Here is a 21,880-nt window from a genome sequence, read left to right as displayed (position 1 = left end):
CTCACAGGTAAAACCCAAAGGGGCTGGGAACAAACAAGACTTTTTTTTTTTTCTGTATGCCTGAATTATCTGTACTGTTGCTTGTTTTCCCACCTTTGGCCATAGAAACTTAGTTCTAACATGCTACAATTTTTGCAATTCTTTCTCTTAGAAAAAGACCACATTGTCTGAAATTTCATCCATTGAAGTAATCAAGCCTTAAAGTTGAAGGATCTTGGTCATGATTAATCTAGACCTACAAAATAGTCTCTTAATGGCACTCCCTTTAGAAAGTTAGGTTCCAGGACACACATAGCTGCAGAAAACTGTGTCCACATTTTGTAAGCTCCTTCGTTGTCACAGCCACTCTCTTCTCTGTGGCTGATATTCTAAAACTGGCAACACATCCTGATGGTAAAAGCTTGGTTCAGGAGACAGGTGACCTACTAGCTTTACGGCATTTGACAGGTTACCTAACCTCTCTGACGCATAATTGCCTCATCTATATAATGGGGATAATAATACCCATCCTGTCTCCTTGTAAAAATCAAATTAGATGACGCCTGTGAATGTTCTATAGTCTCTTAGACAAATGTAAGTTATGACTACAGCAAGAGTAAAAGAGCATGTTGTTATGGACATTCTTTCAGTGAAATGTCTAAGACTTGTGAGTCACACTTAAAGCTAAACTTGATATCTACTTCATTGATTTTCTTTTTAGTTCTATGTACTATATTGAATTTCCTGACAGTGGGGCTATGAAAGCCTTCCTAGCATTTTACAGATGTGGTTGAATTAATGGTTGTAAGCCTTAAAGCAGAATTAGACAGCATCAATGAATTTATTAAGTATAAATAAATATATAATCTACTTAGCAATATTACACAGCCTCTTTATCTTATGTGTGATAAAGAGTCATCCAAAGGTTGAAAATGAAGAATTGTCCTGGAAGTTCTTATTTAATCTTTTATTATTTCCTAATACAGTATATAAAATTACGCATTGAAAGCTTAGCAGAATAAGAAACAAGAAGTTAAAAGGCTGAAAACTACAAATTTTGCTATTATTATTGTTATTACTTCCCAAGTCTCTTATTGATCTGTTAGAAATAGAGCTACATAGGAAATTGTAGGACAGTTAGTATGGGGTAGTGTTATCTGCTTTTTAATTATTCAAGTAAGGTTTTATTCCATTAGAGGAACTCAAGAAGTTGGTCATGGCTGATAATTGCTATCTGTCAAATTCCTTAGAGCAGGGATCCACAACCCCCAGGCCATGGATTGTTACCAGTCCCTGGCCTGTTAGGAACCAGGCTGCACAGTAGGAAGTGAGCGGCGGGTGAGCAAACATTGCCATCTGAGCTCTGTCTCCTTTCAGATCAGCAGCAGCATTAGATTCTCATAGAAGCATGAGCCCTGTTGTGAACTGCACATGCAAGGGATCTAGGTTGCGTGCTCCTTATGAGAATCCAATTCCTTATGATAATTTAACTGATGATCTAAGGTGGAACCATTTCATCCCAAAACCATCCACCCTGCTACTCCCAGACCGTGGAAAAATTGTCTTCCACAAAACTGGTTCCTGCTGCCAAAAAGGTTGGGACCACTGCCTTACAGTTTATAATTTGGGGTTAGCACAGCCTATATTTACCTGAGAATTTCAATGGGTTCACTGATCTTTCCAAATGAAAAGGCTTCTTACAAAAATTATATCCAAACTGTCTTTTCTCTTAGTTTAATAAACCTATCAGTAAGTTTTTACTGAGTACTGCTATTACATTTTTCTCTGTTAAGCATTATGGGGGCTCAGACATGATCCATTCCCTCAAAGAACTTACCTTTCAGCTGAAGACTGACTAGAATGAGCAAATACGGTTAACAATTAACAAGTGAGTAGGCCAGCTCGGCCAACACGGTGAAACCCTGTCTCTACTAAAAATACAAAAATTAGCCAGGCATGGTGGTGGGCGCCTGTAATCCCAGCTACCTCCTGCTGAGGCAGGAGAATTGCTTGAACCCAGGAGGTGGAGATTGCAGTGAGCCGAGATTGCACCATTGCACTCCAGCCTGGGCGACAGAGCAAGACTCTGTCTTGGGAAAAAAACAAAACAAAACAAGTGAGAAGGGAATCAAGTACTACGTAAGATGTAATGTGGAATTTTAGGAAAGGAAGGCAGTGTATGCTGGAGTAATTAGAGAAAGGGGCATGCATGATTTGATGCTTGAACTGGATCATGAAGGATAAGCAAGATTTTGGCAGCAAGTGAGAGGGAGAGAGGAGTTTGTCAGAGGAATGGAACAAGTCAGGAGGCAGTAATGTGTATGGCACTCCAAGGACTCTGTCCTGATCGGAGCAGAGGTGATGAAGCATTGAGTAGTTTGAGAAAGTTAGCTAAGAAAGGTGAGGGCAGATGTTGGAGAGAGTTGAATATCAGAGAGAAGACATTAGATTTGAGCAGATAGAACAAAAATGCCATTGCCAGTTTTTGTGTAAGAGAATAGTATGAGAGTGGTTACCCAGGAAGTGGTCATCAGAGTTGAATGGAGCAGAAAGAGTGTCTGATACAGCATGGGGACGTTGTGGTCACAAAATGAGGTGGTGAGGGCTGAGCCAAGATGGTGGCAGTGGGATGGATAAAAAGGGATGGCCAGGACAAATATTTTAAAGGAAAAATTAACAGGACATCTTTACTGACTGGATTGGAAGGCTATGCAGGAAATATATTGTCAAACTTGATTCCAGGATTTCTATCCTATGCCTGGGTTGCCCAAAATATCTGGGAACCATTGTTAGAAAAGGTAGGAGATACCACTGTTCCAACAAAAAGTATTGAGTTTGGTGTTGCACCCACTTGACTTCAAGGCCTTACAAGTGAGTAGACAGTTAGAATTGCAGAAGTGCCACTCAGAGAGCAGGGCTTGCAATGCGGGGTTGGACTTTGTCACCATTGTGTTAATTCCTAATTCTATGCAGATGCTCAGCTTGAGGAATACCCATGTTTGGGCTTCAGAATGAAAGCCAAGTAATATTTACTCAGATGCCAATTTTCCCTCTGAAATATTTGCTCATGGAACTGAGAGAACAATATATAAAGCATTAATTATTTTTCTCATAAAGTTATTAATAAAAAGATAAGATCAGTGAAAGGCAGAGTAAACTAGAAGCCAAGTATAGAAAATGGTATCATTCAAAGACTCATTACTGTAGTGGTGAAAATAAAACAATTTTCCAACAGCTTAAGATGCCTCAGTATTTTGGACCATTTTTAAGTAGTTAGTGTGGGCACTTAGTAAATATGTATTAAACTATAGTTCATTAATTCTTTTTTTTTTTTTTTTTTGAGATGGAGTTTCACTCTGGTCACCCAGGCTGCATTTTTGCTTTCTTAGTGATATATAAAATGTCGAGTTTCACAATGATAGTATCTTAATTTGATTAAATATGGTATTAAAAAATAGCTGATCACAGAAAGTCTCTACCAGTGTGACGTAGATGGCTAAAGTATTCCACATTTGCAAACTTTTATTGACCTAAATAAGAGGTGCCCCTTGGGTTGTTTTTATTTGGACTGGGAATATTGGGAGAAAGCTTTTTCATTCAGTGTGTAAGTACAATCTACCAGAAATAGAAACCCCCATGGACGATCTATTTCTTTGATGGTACAGGACTCAGAACATTCACAAAGATTTAGTTATTAGCGGAATAGACATCTGTATTTTATTCAAACCAATTTTCCCTTCCTAATCTGAGAACATTGTGCAATCTAAGCAGTTCTAAGCATGTTTGCTATTCGTGCAAAGTGAGAGTAAATCTAAAAGAAATTTTTTTGTGTGTTTAGGGATGGTAATAAAGTCTCTTAGTGGTTGAAAATGTTATTTCTTACAAAAGTGGAGAACATTTGCTTTTCAATACCAGAGTTTTCAGCCATTTCTGCATTCTGACCTATTGACTGGAGGTAGGTTGCCTTTGAATTCAGTAAAACTTCATGGGCAGAAACACAGTTCCTTTTCCTACTTATTTGGATATCATGATGGCCATTGCATGTATGTGTCTTTTTGTAAGTCCATGCCTCAGAACGGAGAAGTAGGAATAAAATTAGGGTCAGGGCTGGGGATGCTACTCTTTGCTGCTGAGAGACACAATGCTTCAGGTAAGTGATTCTGAAGTCCTTCACCATCTGACGGTAACCTTGGGTTGGTCCATAGGTATGTTTTCATTTTGCTTGTCCATTTTAATTGGCTTCCTAGAGCATGCTTGTAGATGTAGAGCCAAATTTAGAGTAGAGCAACCCTCTGGCAAACAGGAAGAGATTAATTTTGTGGTATGCTTTTAAGGGACTTCCCAGGAAACTTCAAAAGCAGAAAAAGAAGCACTAGCTGCCTATTCCAAAATGTGTAAAACACCACTCAGCTTTTTAAAAGTAGGATAAACTCAGAGCGCGCGCACACACGTGCACACACACACACACACACAGAGAGAGAACATCTCCAGTAAAAAGAAAAGTTGAGCTTTCTTAGCTAGATGTGTGTATTAGCCAGAAAAAGCCAAGGAGTGAAGGGTTTTAGAGAACTGGAGGAGATAAAGTGGAGTCTGCATATGGGAGGCATTTGAAATGGACTTAAATGTCTTTTTAATGCTGACTTTTTCAGTTTTCTCCTTACCAGACACATTGTTTTCATGATATTAGCCCCAGGCATAGACACATCATTAAAATGAACATGTCAAAAAATGATTTCTGTTTAGAAATAAGCAAAACATTTTCAGTTGTGACCACCCAGGTGTAGAATAAAGAACAGTGGAATTGGGAGCCCTGAGTTCTAACATAAACTTTCTTCATGACATAAGGCAAGTCTTCTATGGCCTTTGGTTTCCTTACCTGTAAAACAGGATGGCTCAATGAAATTATCTTTCTTCTTTGCTATAATAGAGTATCTCTGTGGGAAGAGAAAAAAAAAAGTCAATTTAAAGGCTCCTTATAGTTCCCCAACTGCTGTTTCATTGTGCTATTCATGCCTAGACATCACATAGCTAGAAAGGCCCATCAGACCCCTCAGGCCACTGCTGTTCCTGTCACACATTCCTGCAAAGGACCATGTTGCTAACTTGAAAAAAATTACTATTAATTACACTTGCAGTTGTTGCTTAGTAACATTTATGATTTTGTGTTTCTCGTGACAGCATGAGCAGAGATCATTAAAAATTAAACTTACAAAGCTGCTAAAGTGGGAGGAAGGAGAACTTGAAGCCACAATTTTTGCACTTGCTTAGAAGCCATCTAATCTCAGGTTTATATGCTAGATCTTGGGGGAAACACTGCATGTCTCTGGTTTATATTAAACCACATACAGCACACTACTGACATTGATTTGTGTCTGGTGCAGCTGGAGTTTATCACCAAGACATAAAAAAACCTTGACCCTGCAGAATGGCCTGGAATTACAATCAGATGGGCCACATGGCATCCCAGTGAAAGAAAGCCCTAACCAGTTTTCTGTCTTGTTTCTGCTTTCTCCCTACAGTTCCACCAGGTGAGAAGAGTGATGACCATCCTTTTCCTTACTATGGTTATTTCATACTTTGGTTGCATGAAGGCTGCCCCCATGAAAGAAGCAAACATCCGAGGACAAGGTGGCTTGGCCTACCCAGGTGTGCGGACCCATGGGACTCTGGAGAGCGTGAATGGGCCCAAGGCAGGTTCAAGAGGCTTGACATCGTTGGCTGACACTTTCGAACACGTGATAGAAGAGCTGTTGGATGAGGACCAGAAAGTTCGGCCCAATGAAGAAAACAATAAGGACGCAGACTTGTACACGTCCAGGGTGATGCTCAGTAGTCAAGTGCCTTTGGAGCCTCCTCTTCTCTTTCTGCTGGAGGAATACAAAAATTACCTAGATGCTGCAAACATGTCCATGAGGGTCCGGCGCCACTCTGACCCTGCCCGCCGAGGGGAGCTGAGCGTGTGTGACAGTATTAGCGAGTGGGTTACGGCGGCGGACAAAAAGACTGCAGTGGACATGTCGGGCGGGACGGTCACAGTCCTTGAAAAGGTCCCTGTATCAAAAGGCCAACTGAAGCAATACTTCTACGAGACCAAGTGCAATCCCATGGGTTACACAAAAGAAGGCTGCAGGGGCATAGACAAAAGGCATTGGAACTCCCAGTGCCGAACTACCCAGTCGTACGTGCGGGCCCTTACCATGGATAGCAAAAAGAGAATTGGCTGGCGATTCATAAGGATAGACACTTCTTGTGTATGTACATTGACCATTAAAAGGGGAAGATAGTGGATTTATGTTGTATAGATTAGATTATATTGAGACAAAAATTATCTATTTGTATATATACATAACAGGGTAAATTATTCAGTTAAGAAAAAAATAATTTTATGAACTGCATGTATAAATGAAGTTTATACAGTACAGTGGTTCTACAATCTATTTATTGGACATGTCCATGACCAGAAGGGAAACAGTCATTTGCGCACAACTTAAAAAGTCTGCATTACATTCCTTGATAATGTTGTGGTTTGTTGCCGTTGCCAAGAATTGAAAACATAAAAAGTTAAAAAAAATAATAAATTGCATGCTGCTTTAATTGTGAATTGATAATAAACTGTCCTCTTTCAGAAAACAGAAAAAAAAACACACACACACAACAAAAATTTGAACCAAAACATTCCGTTTACATTTTAGACAGTAAGTATCTTCGTTCTTGTTAGTACTATATCTGTTTTACTGCTTTTAACTTCTGATAGCGTTGGAATTAAAACAATGTCAAGGTGCTGTTGTCATTGCTTTACTGGCTTAGGGGATGGGGGATGGGGGGTATATTTTTGTTTGTTTTGTGTTTTTTTTTCGTTTGTTTGTTTTGTTTTTTAGTTCCCACAGGGAGTAGAGATGGGGAAAGAATTCCTTCAATATATATTCTGGCTGATAAAAGATACATTTGTATGTTGTGAAGATGTTTGCAATATCGATCAGATGACTGGAAAGTGAATAAAAATTAAGGCAACTGAACAAAAAATGCTCACACTCCACATCCCGTGATGCACCTCCCAGGCCCCGCTCATTCTTTGGGCGTTGGTCAGAGTAAGCTGCTTTTGACGGAAGGACCTATGTTTGCTCAGAACACATTCTTTCCCCCCCTCCCCCTCTGGTCTCCTCTTTGTTTTAAGGAAGAAAAATCAGTTGCGCGTTCTGAAATATTTTACCACTGCTGTGAACAAGTGAACACATTGTGTCACATCATGACACTTGTATAAGCATGGAGAACAGTGATTTTTTTTTAGAACAGAAAACAACAAAAAATAACCCCAAAATGAAGATTATTTTTTATGAGGAGTAAACATTTGGGTAAATCATGGCAAAGCTTAAAAAAAACTCATGGTGAGGCTTAACAATGTCTTGTAAGCAAAAGGTAGAGCCCTGTATCAACCCAGAAACACCTAGATCAGAACAGGAATCCACATTGCCAGTGACATGAGACTGAACAGCCAAATGGAGGCTATGTGGAGTTGGCATTGCATTTACCGGCAGTGCGGGAGGAATTTCTGAGTGGCCATCCCAAGGTCTAGGTGGAGGTGGGGCATGGTATTTGAGACATTCCAAAACGAAAGCCTCTGAAGGACCCTTCAGAGGTGGCTCTGGAATGACATGTGTCAAGCTGCTTGGACCTCATGCTTTAAGTGCCTACATTATCTAACTGTGCTCAAGAGGTTCTCGACTGGAGGACCACACTCAAGCCGACTTATGCCCACCATCCCACCTCTGGATAATTTTGCATAAAATTGGATTAGCCTGGAGCAGGTTGGGAGCCAAATGTGGCATTTGTGATCATGAGATTGATGCAATGAGATAGAAGATGTTTGCTACCTGAACACTTATTGCTTTGAAACTAGACTTGAGGAAACCAGGGTTTATCTTTTGAGAACTTTTGGTAAGGGAAAAGGGAACAGGAAAAGAAACCCCAAACTCAGGCCGAATGATCAAGGGGACCCATAGGAAATCTTGTCCAGAGACAAGACTTCGGGAAGGTGTCTGGACATTCAGAACACCAAGACTTGAAGGTGCCTTGCTCAATGGAAGAGGCCAGGACAGAGCTGACAAAATTTTGTTCCCCAGTGAAGGCCACAGCAACCTTCTGCCCATCCTGTCTGTTCATGGAGAGGGTCCCTGCCTCACCTCTGCCATTTTGGGTTAGGAGAAGTCAAGTTGGGAGCCCGAAATAGTGGTTCTTGGAAAAATGGATCCCCAGTGAAAACTAGAGCTCTAAGCCCATTCAGCCCATTTCACACCTGAAAATGTTAGTGATCACCACTTGGACCAGCATCCTTAAGTATCAGAAAGCCCCAAGCAATTGCTGCATCTTAGTAGGGTGAGGGATAAGCAAAAGAGGATGTTCACCATAACCCAGGAATGAAGATACCATCAGCAAAGAATTTCAATTTGTTCAGTCTTTCATTTAGAGCTAGTCTTTCACAGTACCATCTAAATACCTCTTTGAAAGAAGGAAGACTTTACGTAGTGTAGATTTGTTTTGTGTTGTTTGAAAATATTATCTTTGTAATTATTTTTAATATGTAAGGAATGCTTGGAATATCTGCTGTATGTTAACTTTATGCAGCTTCCTTTTAAGGGACAAATTTAAAACAAACAACCCCCCATCACAAACTTAAAGGATTGCAAGGGCCAGATCTGTTAAGTGGTTTCATAGGAGACACATCCAGCAATTGTGTGGTCAGTGGCTCTTTTACCCAATAAGATACATCACAGTCACATGCTTGATGGTTTATGTTGACCTAAGATTTATTTTGTTAAAATCTCTCTCTGTTGTGTTTGTTCTTGTTCTGTTTTGTTTTTTAAAGTCTTGCTGTGGTCTCTTTGTGGCAGAAGTGTTTCATGCATGGCAGCAGGCCTGTTGCTTTTTTATGGTGATTCCCATTGAAAATGTAAGTAAATGTCTGTGGCCTTGTTCTCTCTATGGTAAAGATATTATTCACCATGTAAAACAAAAAACAATATTTATTGTATTTTAGTATATTTATATAATTATGTTATTGAAAAAAATTGGCATTAAAACTTAACCGCATCAGAAGCCTATTGTAAATACAAGTTCTATTTAAGTGTACTAATTAACATATAATATATGTTTTAAATATAGAATTTTTAATGTTTTTAAATATATTTTCAAAGTACATAAAATCTGGGGGTTCTGGGTTTTTTTCTCTTTACTGTAAAACAAACATGAAAACGTGTTTTATTATAAATACGTGTGTTCCTTGCTTTAAGACTAATCTGACTAGTTTTAGTAATTAAACAGCCCTCCAGAGAGGATACTTATTTGAAAGCCTGGGAGGCCAATCCTGCAGTCTGTGAGCTTCTGAGAAGTTGTAGGATTGGATCTGTCTTCCATGGTGGAAGATGGGAGTGTCATTTTCTCGGACACTTGAAAGTTTTACCCCTTTGAAGTGATATACTTTCATCAGATACCAAACCATGTATCCTAGCAACATCAGGATCCACGAATCACGGCTGGCTGGCTGGCTCTATTTGACTATAAAATAACTGTTAAAAAAAATCAAAGTAGGTTTACTTAGGGATAATGAGAATAAATTGGCCCAAATTTAGAAAGTCAAGTACTGGGGAAAAAAATAAAAAAAGAAATTCAATATTTGGAGACAGGTCACATACCCTCGGTTTGGAAGTGGTGCCATTTGCAGTATGTATTTGTATCCATAGCACTGATTTAATTTTTGTACGTGGAGCACACAGATTTTATATCATAGTACCCACAATCTAACAGATTGCTAGGATTTCTAAAAGGATTTGCCTCCGTGATGGCTGCCAAGCCGCTGGGTAATTTAGTTAAAGTGTTTAAAGTTATCACTAAATCTTAGGGAAATAAATGGAAGGATTTTAAATCAGAGAAAGGGCCATTAAGGAAAAAAAGCATCTGTTCTTACTCTTCAGCCTCCCCATTTGAACACTGACAACCCATCCCATAACGTGGTGAACTATATCTGTGCAATGTATCATTTCTATTTCTAAACATACACACATGGTTTCCTCTTGTATTGTCTTATAAATAAGGATCAGGAAAGTCATAACAAACATTGACTTGTGTTGTGTATATGGGAAAACAGATCGAATGAGATGAATTACTCTATCCTAATCTGTCCAGTGAACTTGAAAAGTACTCTAAGAGAAGCCCTTGACTGCCAGTCATGACAGCCCAGCCATGGACTTAGAACTTTGATAAACTTCAGGCTTGACCAATTTTCATAATCAGAGGACTAAAATATTTTTTAAATGGTTGAGTAAAAAAAGTAAAAATTAAACATGACATCCAAATTACTTGAAGTTAAACGAGTTTGGTAAACATGACTGAAAGTTTTCATTAGAAGATGAGGTTGGAGAAAAAAACAAAATAGAGACATCTACTAAATTATCCAACTTGGAGTTAATAGGAGTAACCAATGTGTACTGCATTCATTGAGTAAGCAGTTAAACTTGTTTAATTACTAAGATGCCAGGAAATAACTCAGATCATTGCTTTGATCTGTTGTTTTTCTCCATACTGATAAGCCTCTGTGGTCATTAGCTGTGTCTATGAAATCTTTTTATGAGCTGTACTAATTCAATGAATAATAAGACAGTTCGAAATGAGGATCTGAACTAAGTCTTAGAATGGGTCAGTGTTAAATTGTTCCTCATTCATTTAAGTGACTTCTAGATCTGGATAAAATGTCAAACACTTTTTGAACTGCAACAAATGGCTTCAGGCATTGCCTCAGTTCAGCCAGCACTCCCAGTAGTGTTAAGGTTTAAGGTTATTATAAAACATACTTGTCTCCATCATGTTCTAACATCAAGCCTGGTCTATAAGTTAAAGTAGAAATGGCTGCATATTTTGATAAGCCATTGTTAAATAAAGACTGTTAATTGGGATAAGAAACAATATACGTGTACATAAATTTAGGAAGATGAAGCATTTAGCTTGCAAAAAGCCATTCACGGATTTGATCCAACCTCAGAATGTTGACCAGCAAAATTAGTATTTTATGGAACATAGGCCATCCTTTTAGCTGTGGGTTTTTAAACTGTGGTTTTAAAGGTTGGTTGGCTGCTTGGTTTGGTGACAAGCGGGGGTAATGGTTGGGAATCTGACTTTTGTTGGTTACATTGAACTAACTGGTGGTTGGTGAACTCCCCACCTAATAGCTAAACTTAGCAACTAGAGTAGGTGAAGCCACTCCAAACCAGCCCATGTTTATGGACATTCCTTCTAATAAACACACTGCCTGCATGTCTATCCCCAATCTTGTGAGTATGATCATCCATTCTCTCAATTCTGGCCACCATTTGAATTATTTGTAGGGAAAAAAAAAGCAAACTCCTTGCTTTTTAATATGTGATTATTTGCAGTAAATTACTTGAAGACTATGTTTAAATATTAACAGAAAAAGCACTGTGATCTTACACATTATCATAATTGAGAAGACCCATTTCTGTGGCACTCTGTAGGATTTCCATAGGCCTTTACCTCACCCCCGCACCCCAATTATTTACAAGGCACAGACCACCAGATTAGGAGCTCCCTAGCCTGGCATTTGCTTTTCTAACAACAATCCTGTGTGCTTGGTAATGTCAGTAGCATGGAATTGTAAAAAGCAGGCCTTCCAATTAAACCTCACCACACAAACAATAAACAAGACCTTTGCGTTTAAGTGTGAGCTGCTATTTTATATCTGGCAAAACAAAAGTCCTTTCCTTTAGAAAAATAAGCTCATCTGTCCTGAAAAAAGCCTCACACACAATGTTGTAGTTAATGACAGGACTTGTCTCAAGCCTGTAAATGACCAAAAAGTGTTAGTTGAAATCCTGAGCTTGAGGTGTATGTTCTACATTTAGAAAGGACATAAAGATGCTTCTGCAGCTCTGCACTTTGGTACTGTACTCTATTTCAAATGGTTCCTTAGAAACCAGGGGCTGGTCTGCATCGAATGGCTGAACCCAGGGGAAATATTTTTGTCTGGCTTAAGTGCTCACAATTTGAAAAAATCCATGTCAAGTACTGCAGTACACATTTAAATTTATTTAGTCAAGCTGCATTCTCCATTGAGCCCTAACATTTAAAAAATAGTTGCTAAACTGGGATTTGGTGCATATCAGGAAGGAAAGAGGAAAAAGACATAAAATAGAAACCTTACCCAGCAGAGACCTGCTCCAACAGATACCAAGCAGTGTTTACTTGGAGATAACAGTACCCATACTCTCCTCCAGTTAGACTCATGGAATGATCTCAAAGTGTGGTCTGCAACCAGCATCTGCATCTCTGGGAACTTTTTACAAATGCAGACTCTCAGTTCCCATCCTAGACTTACTAAATAAGAAGCTCTGGGGGTAGAGTACAACAGTCTGAGTTTTAACAACCCCTCTAGGTGATTCTGTGCCCACTCAAATTTGAGGATCATTGGACTAAGGGGATTAAACAGCCTTTCACATGTTCTAGATAACAGGAAGATAGCACAACCCAAGAATTTGAAACTGTAGATCTGATCCCAATCATGTCACTACCTGTTTGCTTGGCCCTGAAAACATCAAACTATCTATATTTGCATTTCCTAAACAACACAAAAGTGATGGGTGCTCGCAGGTGGAGCAAGGCTTAGTGTTCTAAGAGAAGAATGCACTGATGGTTTGAAAGTGAGCATGCAAATGTGAGCCAGGAAAGCTCAGTGCCCTTCATAGTCAACAATTTTTTTTTCTTTCAAAGCAACAGCAGTAGTGGATTCAGGACCCAGAGCACGTAGTCGTTTGTAACACATTTGGAACGACTGTGAGAAATGAGAAGCAACATGCAGCAAATTAATAAGGAAAAGATTATTCCATCTGGGGAGCTGGTCTCTGCACATGCCAACACAGCCCATTCTCTGTGAAATAGCGTTTTATAGGTCACAAATTAAATCAGCATCCTGAATTAATCAGCTATTAACATCCAGCTGAGGAAATCTAGGTTCACACCTCTAGAATGACCAGACTATAAATACAAAGGGCTTCCTCAGACTTTGTGGCAAAGCTTTTCTATATTGTAGGAACTGGTTTCTGGAAATGAGGACCTGAACATAGCTATTCCCATCTCTGTGTGTATGTGTATGTGTGTGTGCACACTCCTGCACATTTTACAAGGCAAATTGCATTAGAAGATTTTTCTATTTCTAGGATGGAGGGGAGGGTGTCCAAATGTATTACCCATCCATTAGGCAATACAGAAGCCTGAATTCTAACAAGCCTACCTTGGGAGCCAGGTATCTTGGTAGTTCAATCATCAGGTTGGCCAACCCTTTCCGGTATCTGAACCTCCATGCCCTCAACTGTCAGAGGAAGAGGCTGAACTTGGGGGATCTCCCAAGAGGATGGTCTTGGAGGTAAATTTCAGTTTTAGTATTACAATTTCATTCTTCCTACTTCATTATTTGCCATAAAAAGAGATTAAAGAGGTTTCTGAAGCACATAAAGGCCGGGAAGCATTCTGAGATAATTCACTGTGCATCTCCTGCCTCCCTCCATAGCTGGTGTCCTTATTTCTTGGCACTTGCCACAAGATTAAAAGCAGGAGGCACCTTGGGTTAGTGTGGCGGTTGGGGAGGATGTGACCAAAGGAAGGTTTCTACTTCATATGCAACTATAAAAATATTACCAACTGTCTGACAAGCAGGCAGAAAATACCTTGGGGAAGGTGCCCATATATTCCTCAAGATGCAAATTTTCTACCAGGGTCTAACCTTACTTTCAAAGCCAGGCAATGTATTTACCTTTGTTTTATGTCACTCATTCTTACTGTATTACATGGTGCCTGGCAAGGAGAGATTCCTTGTGTTTTGCCAAGTTGCAGGGTCAGGAAACTCTGCATGAAACTGCTGGATTAGCATCCTGTAGAGTCACTGTTTACAGAGCTCTTTGAATGAAATGGGTTTGCATCTCTGTTCTTTAGGGCTTTATAAATTCACCAAGGATGTACGGTTCCCAATCTGTTTCACCACCACCTCCCGAGTACTCTGGATAGTTCCTCCTCCTGAGAGGATGGCCTTGAGAACAAAAGTATCTCATAACAAATCACAGCAACACCACATTCAGCAGCAGATTTCCTCAGAGCAACAGCAGATATTTCAGAATGGTAAAGAGGTCATTCTGAGTGGAGCTTTGGCTAGCTTAGGAGACAAACCTCACTGGCATGCCAGTGTTTGAAACTCCTCATTTCAGCAATCCAACTTTGGTTTATTTCTGGCCCTGAGTCCTTTGTGCCTGAATCTCTGAGAAATCTATGTTTTTGTTCAATCCACCTCTGCTCCCACTTCATGCCCTGCTCTCCTTCCTGATGACCTCAGAGCTCTGCTTCCTCTGGGATCCAACATCTCACCACTCAGGGGGCACATAATATAGTAAAGAGTGGAGTCTGAATCCCAACTCTGCTACAAGAGCTGTGTGACTGTAGGCAAGTCACTTAACTTCTCTGTGCCTCAGTTCCTCACCTGCAAAGGACAGGTAAAAATATTCCCACTTACCTCATGGGATTTTGTGACAATTAAATGAGGTAATACATATAAAGCACTTAGGAAAGTTACAGACCCATGAGAAAGCCTCAGAAAATGTTTACAAACTCTTGGAAGTCACTCTGCTGACTGGTAATAAGCTGGGCTCATCTAGTACACGCTTCAGAGACTCTTTTCTCATATTCAGACTCCTGGAAGAGATCCCATCTCATCTGTGCCATTAGCATCCAGGGTCACTTTGTCTTTTCTGGAAGACTCAGAGAGATAACTCTTGTTTACCCACTAGCAATAATACTGCTTGGCAGTTAAACTGTGGCCACTACATACACTCAGGCAAATGGAAGAGATATACTACAATAAAGGGTGTTTTTCTAGACTGTACATTCCAAATGAAGCCCATTATTCCTAAGTGTCTATCCCAGCTGAATGGCAATGACTGAAGCCAGGGTGAAATGGATGAACTCACATAGTCTGAAAGAAACAAGGGGCCACAGTCACATTTCTAAAAATAGACATGGCACATCAGGAAAATCCTACCTCAACTTCTGCCCCATGTCCTTGACATACATTTAACCCATTGCACAATTATAGTGACTAGTACTTACTATAAGCAGGCAGTGTTCAAGGCATCTTATGCAGATTTTCTCACTGCACAACAATCCATAAACTAGGTGGTAGTTTTAGCACTCCCATTTTAGAGATGAAAAAAACTAAGGCACAGAGAATTCAATTAAGTTGGCAAAGGCTGCAACACTTGTGAGTAGCAGGGCAGCCTGGATCTGGAGCCACTCTTAAACCACTGAAAAATTTAAAAGTGCAAAGGGCATTGAGAACATACAGAAGGAAAAAAAAAAAAAAAAAAAGGCCGTGGTTGTGGGGAGGGGGGTGGAATAGCTAGTTACATGTCCAAGGGATTTGGCTTCCTTCAAAAAGGGAGACCACCAGTGGTGCTTAGAATTTTTAGCTTTCAGAAGAGTCCTGGATTGATCTTTTAAGGTTAACATGCAAACAGTCTTTCATTGCATGGAGGCCTTTCCAAAAGTGGATACAACCCTACTCTGTGCTGAAAAACCTGAATGTAGGGTTTCTAGAGCTTCATGTCAGCTATTTCCAATACTTGGATATGGGGCAGTTGTCACCCCTTTAACCTCATGGCCAATCTGATGAGCTTCCTGTGAATTGCTGGGATTGGGCAGATAGGCAGAGTGTTGTGGAACCACTTGCAAGACTCAGGAGTGCCCAATCCTCCCTAGGTCAATACTTTACAGTTATTTTGTGTTTGGGATTGGTGGAGAAGAGAAAGGATAATGACTCAGGCCTGCTGGGTCTGCAATAGCCCTGGCCACCAGCGCCAGCCTTCTCTCCCCCATTCCTCCATGTATGGCTGACATCACTTGTAAGTCTTTGCTGCACCTCAGCCTCACAAGTCATGTCAAGGTCATGCTCCACTGCCAACTGAATTGAATTGAACCAAAAGATGAACTCAGTTTGCTATCTTGGCTTTCCCACTTTCTTAAGAACAGATCCCATTGGTGATGGGGTAGATCAGGTAGTAAAGTCAAGGTGCTGGGGACTGATGTGTCCCTCGAGTTCAGCAGAAGTTAGATGCGAAAGGGTGAAGAATGTTCTATAATGAGTATAAAGAGTTCTATCGATGGGTTTCAGACAGACGATCCATATGCAAAGAATCATATGTAAATCAAGTAAAGGGTAAGATTACCCTAGCAATTGGTTGAACACAAGGACAAGTGTTTGGCAATAGGCAATACTGTTACATCCCTATTTTGTACCAGATGCCATGCTAAATGCTTTCCATGCTATCTAAAATAATCATGAGATAGATGTAATTTGAGAGACAAGAAAACTGACAACACAGTAGCCTAAATAACTTGCCCAAGGTCATACAGTTAATAAATGATATAGTCAGATTTGAAGCCACATCTATATAATCCCAAGGCCTCGAATTTTAACCACCAGACTGGTGGCTCTCAATCCTGACCTGTACATTTGAATCACATAGGGAATTTAAAAAATATATCTATACCCAGATGAGGTAAATCAGAATCTCTGGGGGTGGGGCCCAGGCATCTGTATTTCTTAAAGATCTTTCCAGTGGTTTTGTTGACCAGCCAGGGTAGAACTGCTGCCCCAGATTCTTCTTCCTCTAGGTAAACAGGAGTCAGAGGTATCAGAGATTTCTGCCCATGGGACTCAGAGCCCTAACCTGGTCCCAAACTTGGGTGTGGGATTCTAATGACTGGGAATTAACAAGACAGGACGCTAGTTCTATAGGAAATTGAATACAAGTAGGACCCTAGCCATAGAAACAAGAATAATGATTTTAGATAGTAAAATCAACATTCAGAGTCAGAATGGACCCACCAGAAAGCTCAATCTAACACTGAGCTCCTGAATGAGGCTCCTTAAATTTCTTTAGATTCCCTGTGATTAGAAACAGGAGAGGCACTAATGGCTGCAGGAGGGCTGAGTCTACAGATGAGGATCTCTCATCTACAGATGAGGATCAACTGACCCAGTGGTGAGAAGAAGAGAGCTCTATGGGCTTCTCACAGGCAGGTCGTCACCTGTCCCACCTCCAAGCAACCTGCTCTGAGCCAACAACATGTTTCCACACATTTCACACTGCTTGGCTCATTCTGCTGGACTCCAAAAGGCTTTACTAAGTTGAAGCAAAGAGAAAAAAAAAACAATCCATGTTGACTGTTTGGAGTGTTTTCTCTGTTTTCAGAAGTGACTGTTAGATTAGTATTTGGTTTTATCTTCTGCATCTTCTAATATTTTTATCTCCTCCCCATCCCTACCTCAAACTGCCAAGCAGTGAGTCCTGCTTGACAGTAGGAAAAAACATCTCCGAGTCTCGCAGCCCCTTCCTGGAGGGCTTGTTTTAGAAGCAGTGCAGGACATGCCCAGCTTAGCCAGGCCACGGGGCTAATCGAATTTGGCAGATGCTCTGCGTCAGCAGGCACCAGGGTGCTAATGCCCTGGGTCAGCTGGTGAGAGGGTGAGTGGGCAAATGCCTGGCTTCTTCCCCGTGTTTTCAGGACAGGAATCTGAGTCCCAGTAATCACTAGCCTATGGGACCAGAGGCTATTTTGGGCCTTCTTTTATCCAATGGAAAGTTAGGGGTGGTGACATCTGAAACTGCCAAGGAGCATCCAGTTTCACCCTTATCCAGGACATGTCCCTAGAGGAAATGGAAGCAATGTCAAGGAGACCAAAACGCGGGTGTCAGAACTTCCCTTTGTTTTTATTTCTGTGCCGTTTGTTTTCATCCATTCCTCTCACTTTCAGCTCACCTTTCCACTGCTCTGGTTCAGGTCTTCATTGCATCTCGCCTGGGCTATCACAGCAGCCTTCCAACCCATCTCTCTACCCCCAATCTCTCTACCCCAACCCACTTCCAACATCCTCCCATGATAGCAGAATGATCTCTCTGAAGGTTCAATGACAATGATGAATGTGAAAACACTTCGTAATACATTACACAAATAGCAACACCTACCTATACACAAATGTACCGATGTGGCAGGAGAGACAGAAATGCTGTCTTTACTCACTGTTGACTATGCAGGTGTAAAGGCCAGTGCATTGCAAGGGAATGAAATCGATAGACTAAGAGGAATGTTTCTGGGAAATAATGGTCTAAGTTGGCATACACAGTATTGGAACCCTCAAACGAGTCAAAAAGACTGGTCTGCTTGGTAATTGTATGTCACTGTGATAAACCTGATGAGAGATGTAAGATGTAGATCTAATTATGCCTATTTTTCAGGTAACTGAGGCTGAGAGAGGCAGTAATTTGCAGAAGATCACTCAGTGAGCATATAGCAGAACTAGAATATAAATTCAGAGGACATATGCTTTTCAAGTGTGCCATATTGATACAGATACATTAATGTGGATGGATGGATGGATGGATGGATAGATGAATGGATGAATAGAGCATATGATTTCCCTCCCTTTAATATATCAAAGGGCTATCCATTGCTGACAGAGTAACAAATTGGTGATATTGGCATTATGGCCTTATAGGATGTAGCTTTATTTTCCTACTTTAATGTCCAGACAACTTCCAACACACTTGACAGTGCACTCCAACCCTACTTCTCCCTATTCCCTAAATGTACCTTACATTCTACCTCCTCTGCACCTTTGTCCATTCCCTGTCTCCCTCTCTGATTATAAAATCCCTACCCAACCATAACCCAAAATAGGGCTGCCAGAAAAAACATCAAACCAAATGAATAATTGTTTAATGTAAGTGTGTGCAAATACTCTATGGAACATATTTATAGTAAAAAATGATTTGTATTAATTTAAATTCAAATTTCACTGGGTGTCCTGCAATTTTAATTGTAAAATCTAGCAAACCCACACATCAGGCAGTTGCCCCATGTGTACCCTCTGGTTTTCTTCTGCCATCTCAAGGTGGGATTTAGCACTTCTTCGAATTTTTCATACACAATTCACTCTCACTGAATAATGAGCAATGTGTATTTTATGGAAGACTTCTTAATAAATGTGAAAATGAAGTTTACATTCCATAATTGACATTTTATTTTTAACAGTTCTTATTAAAAATGGCCTTATGGCTGGGCATGGAGGCTCAGGCCTGTAATCTCAACACGTTGGCAGGCTGAAGCAAAATGATTGCTTGAGACCTGAAGTTTGAGAACAGCCTGGGCAACATAGCGAGACCCTGTCTCTACAAAAAAATTAAAAATATATATATATAGCTGGGTGTGGTGGCATGTGCCTGTAGTCCCAGTTACTCAGGAGGCTGAAGCGAGAGGGTCACTTGAGCCCACGAGTTTGAGGCTGCAGTGAGCTAAGATCATGCCATTACACTCCAGCCTGGGTGACAGATTGAGATCCCATCTCTAAAAGTCATTAAGTGTCCTTTTGACCATTTCCCTACACAGCATTTAGTGCTGATCACCTGCTCTCACTCTCTATTATGCAGAGAAGCTTTCACTTTTCAAACCTAGGCACTAGTCCACGGCTTGTTTGTATACCATGGTAGACTTATCAAAGCAAATTTTCGATTAGGCAGGTTTCTCTTAACAAATGAATTTTCTATGAATATAAAAAATGTTTCTATATGTTAAAGGTTCAATTGCATGAAGCCTTTAGCATTTTCTTGGGAAAAATAATTGCTCCCTTACTAAGCTGCAGTTATTTGTATAAACTCTTCTAGAGCAGTGGACATTTTCATTCACCTGTGTACCCACTGCAGTTCACCTAGCCATGTACCGGAAAGCAGTCAACAAGTGTCTATTAAATTGAATGAATGCAGTGTAAGGCCACATTATAAGTGTATTTAGCCCTAAGTGGCTACAACATTGTTTGCAGCAGCCAAGGAAGGGATCCCAGCAGTCAGGGAAAGCAATTTGATAGTTTAATTGGGTAATTCTCCACCCTAGTTGCACATTAGGCATCTGGGGAGTTTTAAAAAAATTATGAATTGTAGACCCCATCCTGCATCAGGTAAATCAGAATCTCTGGGGGTGAAGCTCAGGCATCAATATTATTTTCAAAGCTCCCAGGTTATTTTACCAGGCAGGAAAGGTTAAAAATGATGAACAGTTGCTGGAGATTTGGACTAGTATTCTTCTCTGGGTCTAATCCATGACAGAAGAGAGAGACCAAGATAATCAGAGGGAGAAATACGGATTTCTTTTTGCTTTTCCCTGTTGTAGATGTTTTAGAGTTTACACTGTTCTTTCACATGCATGCACATCTTGCCACATCCCACCCCCACCACATAGTCTGGCCACTGAGCCTTGAGCTGTGTGTTCACTTTGTGAGTGTGAAGAACAACATGGCTACAGCCATTCTATGTAAATATGCAATCTTAGTTTTGGCTTGGTTGAGTATTGCTTCCCCAGGTTCCCAACTCCACTTTTACTGTTTTAGGTTCTGGTTTCACCAAGAATTCAGTAGCTGTGGTACTTCCCGGGTATGAGAGAATAAAGAACTTGTAAAGTGGAATTGGCCAGCTTTCCACACCCCTACCTTCACCGCACACCAACCTGCACTGACATCCAGAGGAGAACCAAGGGAATTGTTTCCTCCTGGTTTGGACACATTCCACTTGAAGCTCCTCCAGGCATTGTGAAGGAGAATTCCTTTCAGTATATGTGACTGCAAAGAGATGAATTTTTGAACTGGAGACTTTGAAAATAAGGATGAGCATGTACAGAGTGAAAACATGGGCCTCGAGTCAGCAGATTGGAATCCCTGACCTTGCTCTGTACGTCTCTAGCCACATAAGCTAAGCAGGTCCCCCCTCACTTCTTTCAGCTTTGGTCTTCTCCTCTGCAAAAGGAGTTTCTTCACCCATTTGTATTGTTTTAACAGAATTGCTGAGACTAGGTAATTTATAAAGAACGGAAATTTATTTCTGACTATTCTGGAGGCTGGGAGGTCCAAGATCATGGCACCAGCAGGTTCAGCTGTCTGTTGAGGGCTGCTCTCTGTTTACAAGATGGCACCTTGATGCTGCATTTTCAGATGGGAGGACACTGTGTTCTCACATAGAAGAAGGGATGGGAGAGTGAAAATGGGCCAAACTCTCATCAAGCCCTTTTATAGTGGCATTAGTCTGTTTACCTAAACATCTCCCAAAAAGGCCCCACCTCCCAACACTGTTGCACGGGGGATTCTTTTCAACACATGAATTTTGGAGGGACCATTTAGACCATAGCCAGGACGATGCAGAATTTGAGGATCTTAAGGTTCCCTCCAGCTCTAAATACTTCATAGATTCTAAGTCCTGCAGCAGTACATGAGAAGTCTATTGAGACTCCCTAAACCATTCTCAAGAAGGTAAAGGCCCAGAGCCCTGCCTACACATGTGCTCAGATGATGCACTGAAATGAGCACTAGAAAGGAGCCAGAAAACAAGTCCAAGTCCCACTTCTGCCTTGAACTCACTCTGTGTTTTTGAAAAAGTCATGTTCTTTCTCTGAGCCTTCATTGTCTCAGCTGTAAGATGAATGTTAGAATAGATCATCTCTACTGTTCATTTCAACTCTGCCATTCTAGGGATGTTGGATGTCCTAGTGGCTGAGGGTTCATATTACAATAAATATGAAATTGAAACATAAAACAGCACTCAAAACATGAAGGAGAAATTGGGATTAAGAAATGAGAAAATACCTTTTGTCTAAGAGAGAGGAGTGAACCAAACACAAATGCAAGCGGACGGAAGGAAGGGAGAGGGAGAGGGAAGGAGGGGAACAATTCACAAATAAAATTTAAATTCTAGATCTATTTTATCCAATCAAGGAAAAATACCTATAATTGCATTTTAACTTAAATATAAAA

The 21,880-nt window shown here is 40.5% G+C and overlaps 1 protein-coding gene and 1 long non-coding RNA gene across 3 annotated transcripts in view; one reads left to right on the top strand and one right to left on the bottom strand.

The window, feature by feature from the left end:
- The window catches only part of LOC104008451 (uncharacterized), a 172,188-nt gene that overhangs the window by 15,653 nt on the left and 134,655 nt on the right, over nucleotides 1–21,880 (bottom strand). The window contains exons 4-5 of one of the 2 annotated variants that reach the window (XR_008537824.2): nucleotides 5,622–5,846; nucleotides 4,856–4,913 (exon numbers count right to left, since the gene is read on the bottom strand). This is a non-coding gene — a long non-coding RNA (uncharacterized LOC104008451). The remainder of the gene's footprint in view (nucleotides 1–4,855; nucleotides 4,914–5,621; nucleotides 5,847–21,880) is intronic. The other variant, XR_008537822.2, reaches the window with a different exon arrangement.
- On the top strand, nucleotides 5,520–6,263 carry BDNF (brain derived neurotrophic factor). Its single transcript, NM_001012441.1, has one exon. It carries the CDS (start codon nucleotides 5,520–5,522, stop codon nucleotides 6,261–6,263), a length of 744 nt encoding a protein of 247 aa, NP_001012443.1.

Source organism: Pan troglodytes, chromosome 9, assembly GCF_028858775.2.
Source record: "Pan troglodytes isolate AG18354 chromosome 9, NHGRI_mPanTro3-v2.0_pri, whole genome shotgun sequence".
NCBI lineage: Eukaryota > Metazoa > Chordata > Mammalia > Primates > Hominidae > Pan > Pan troglodytes.
This window is presented reverse-complemented; position numbering and strand designations above follow the sequence as displayed.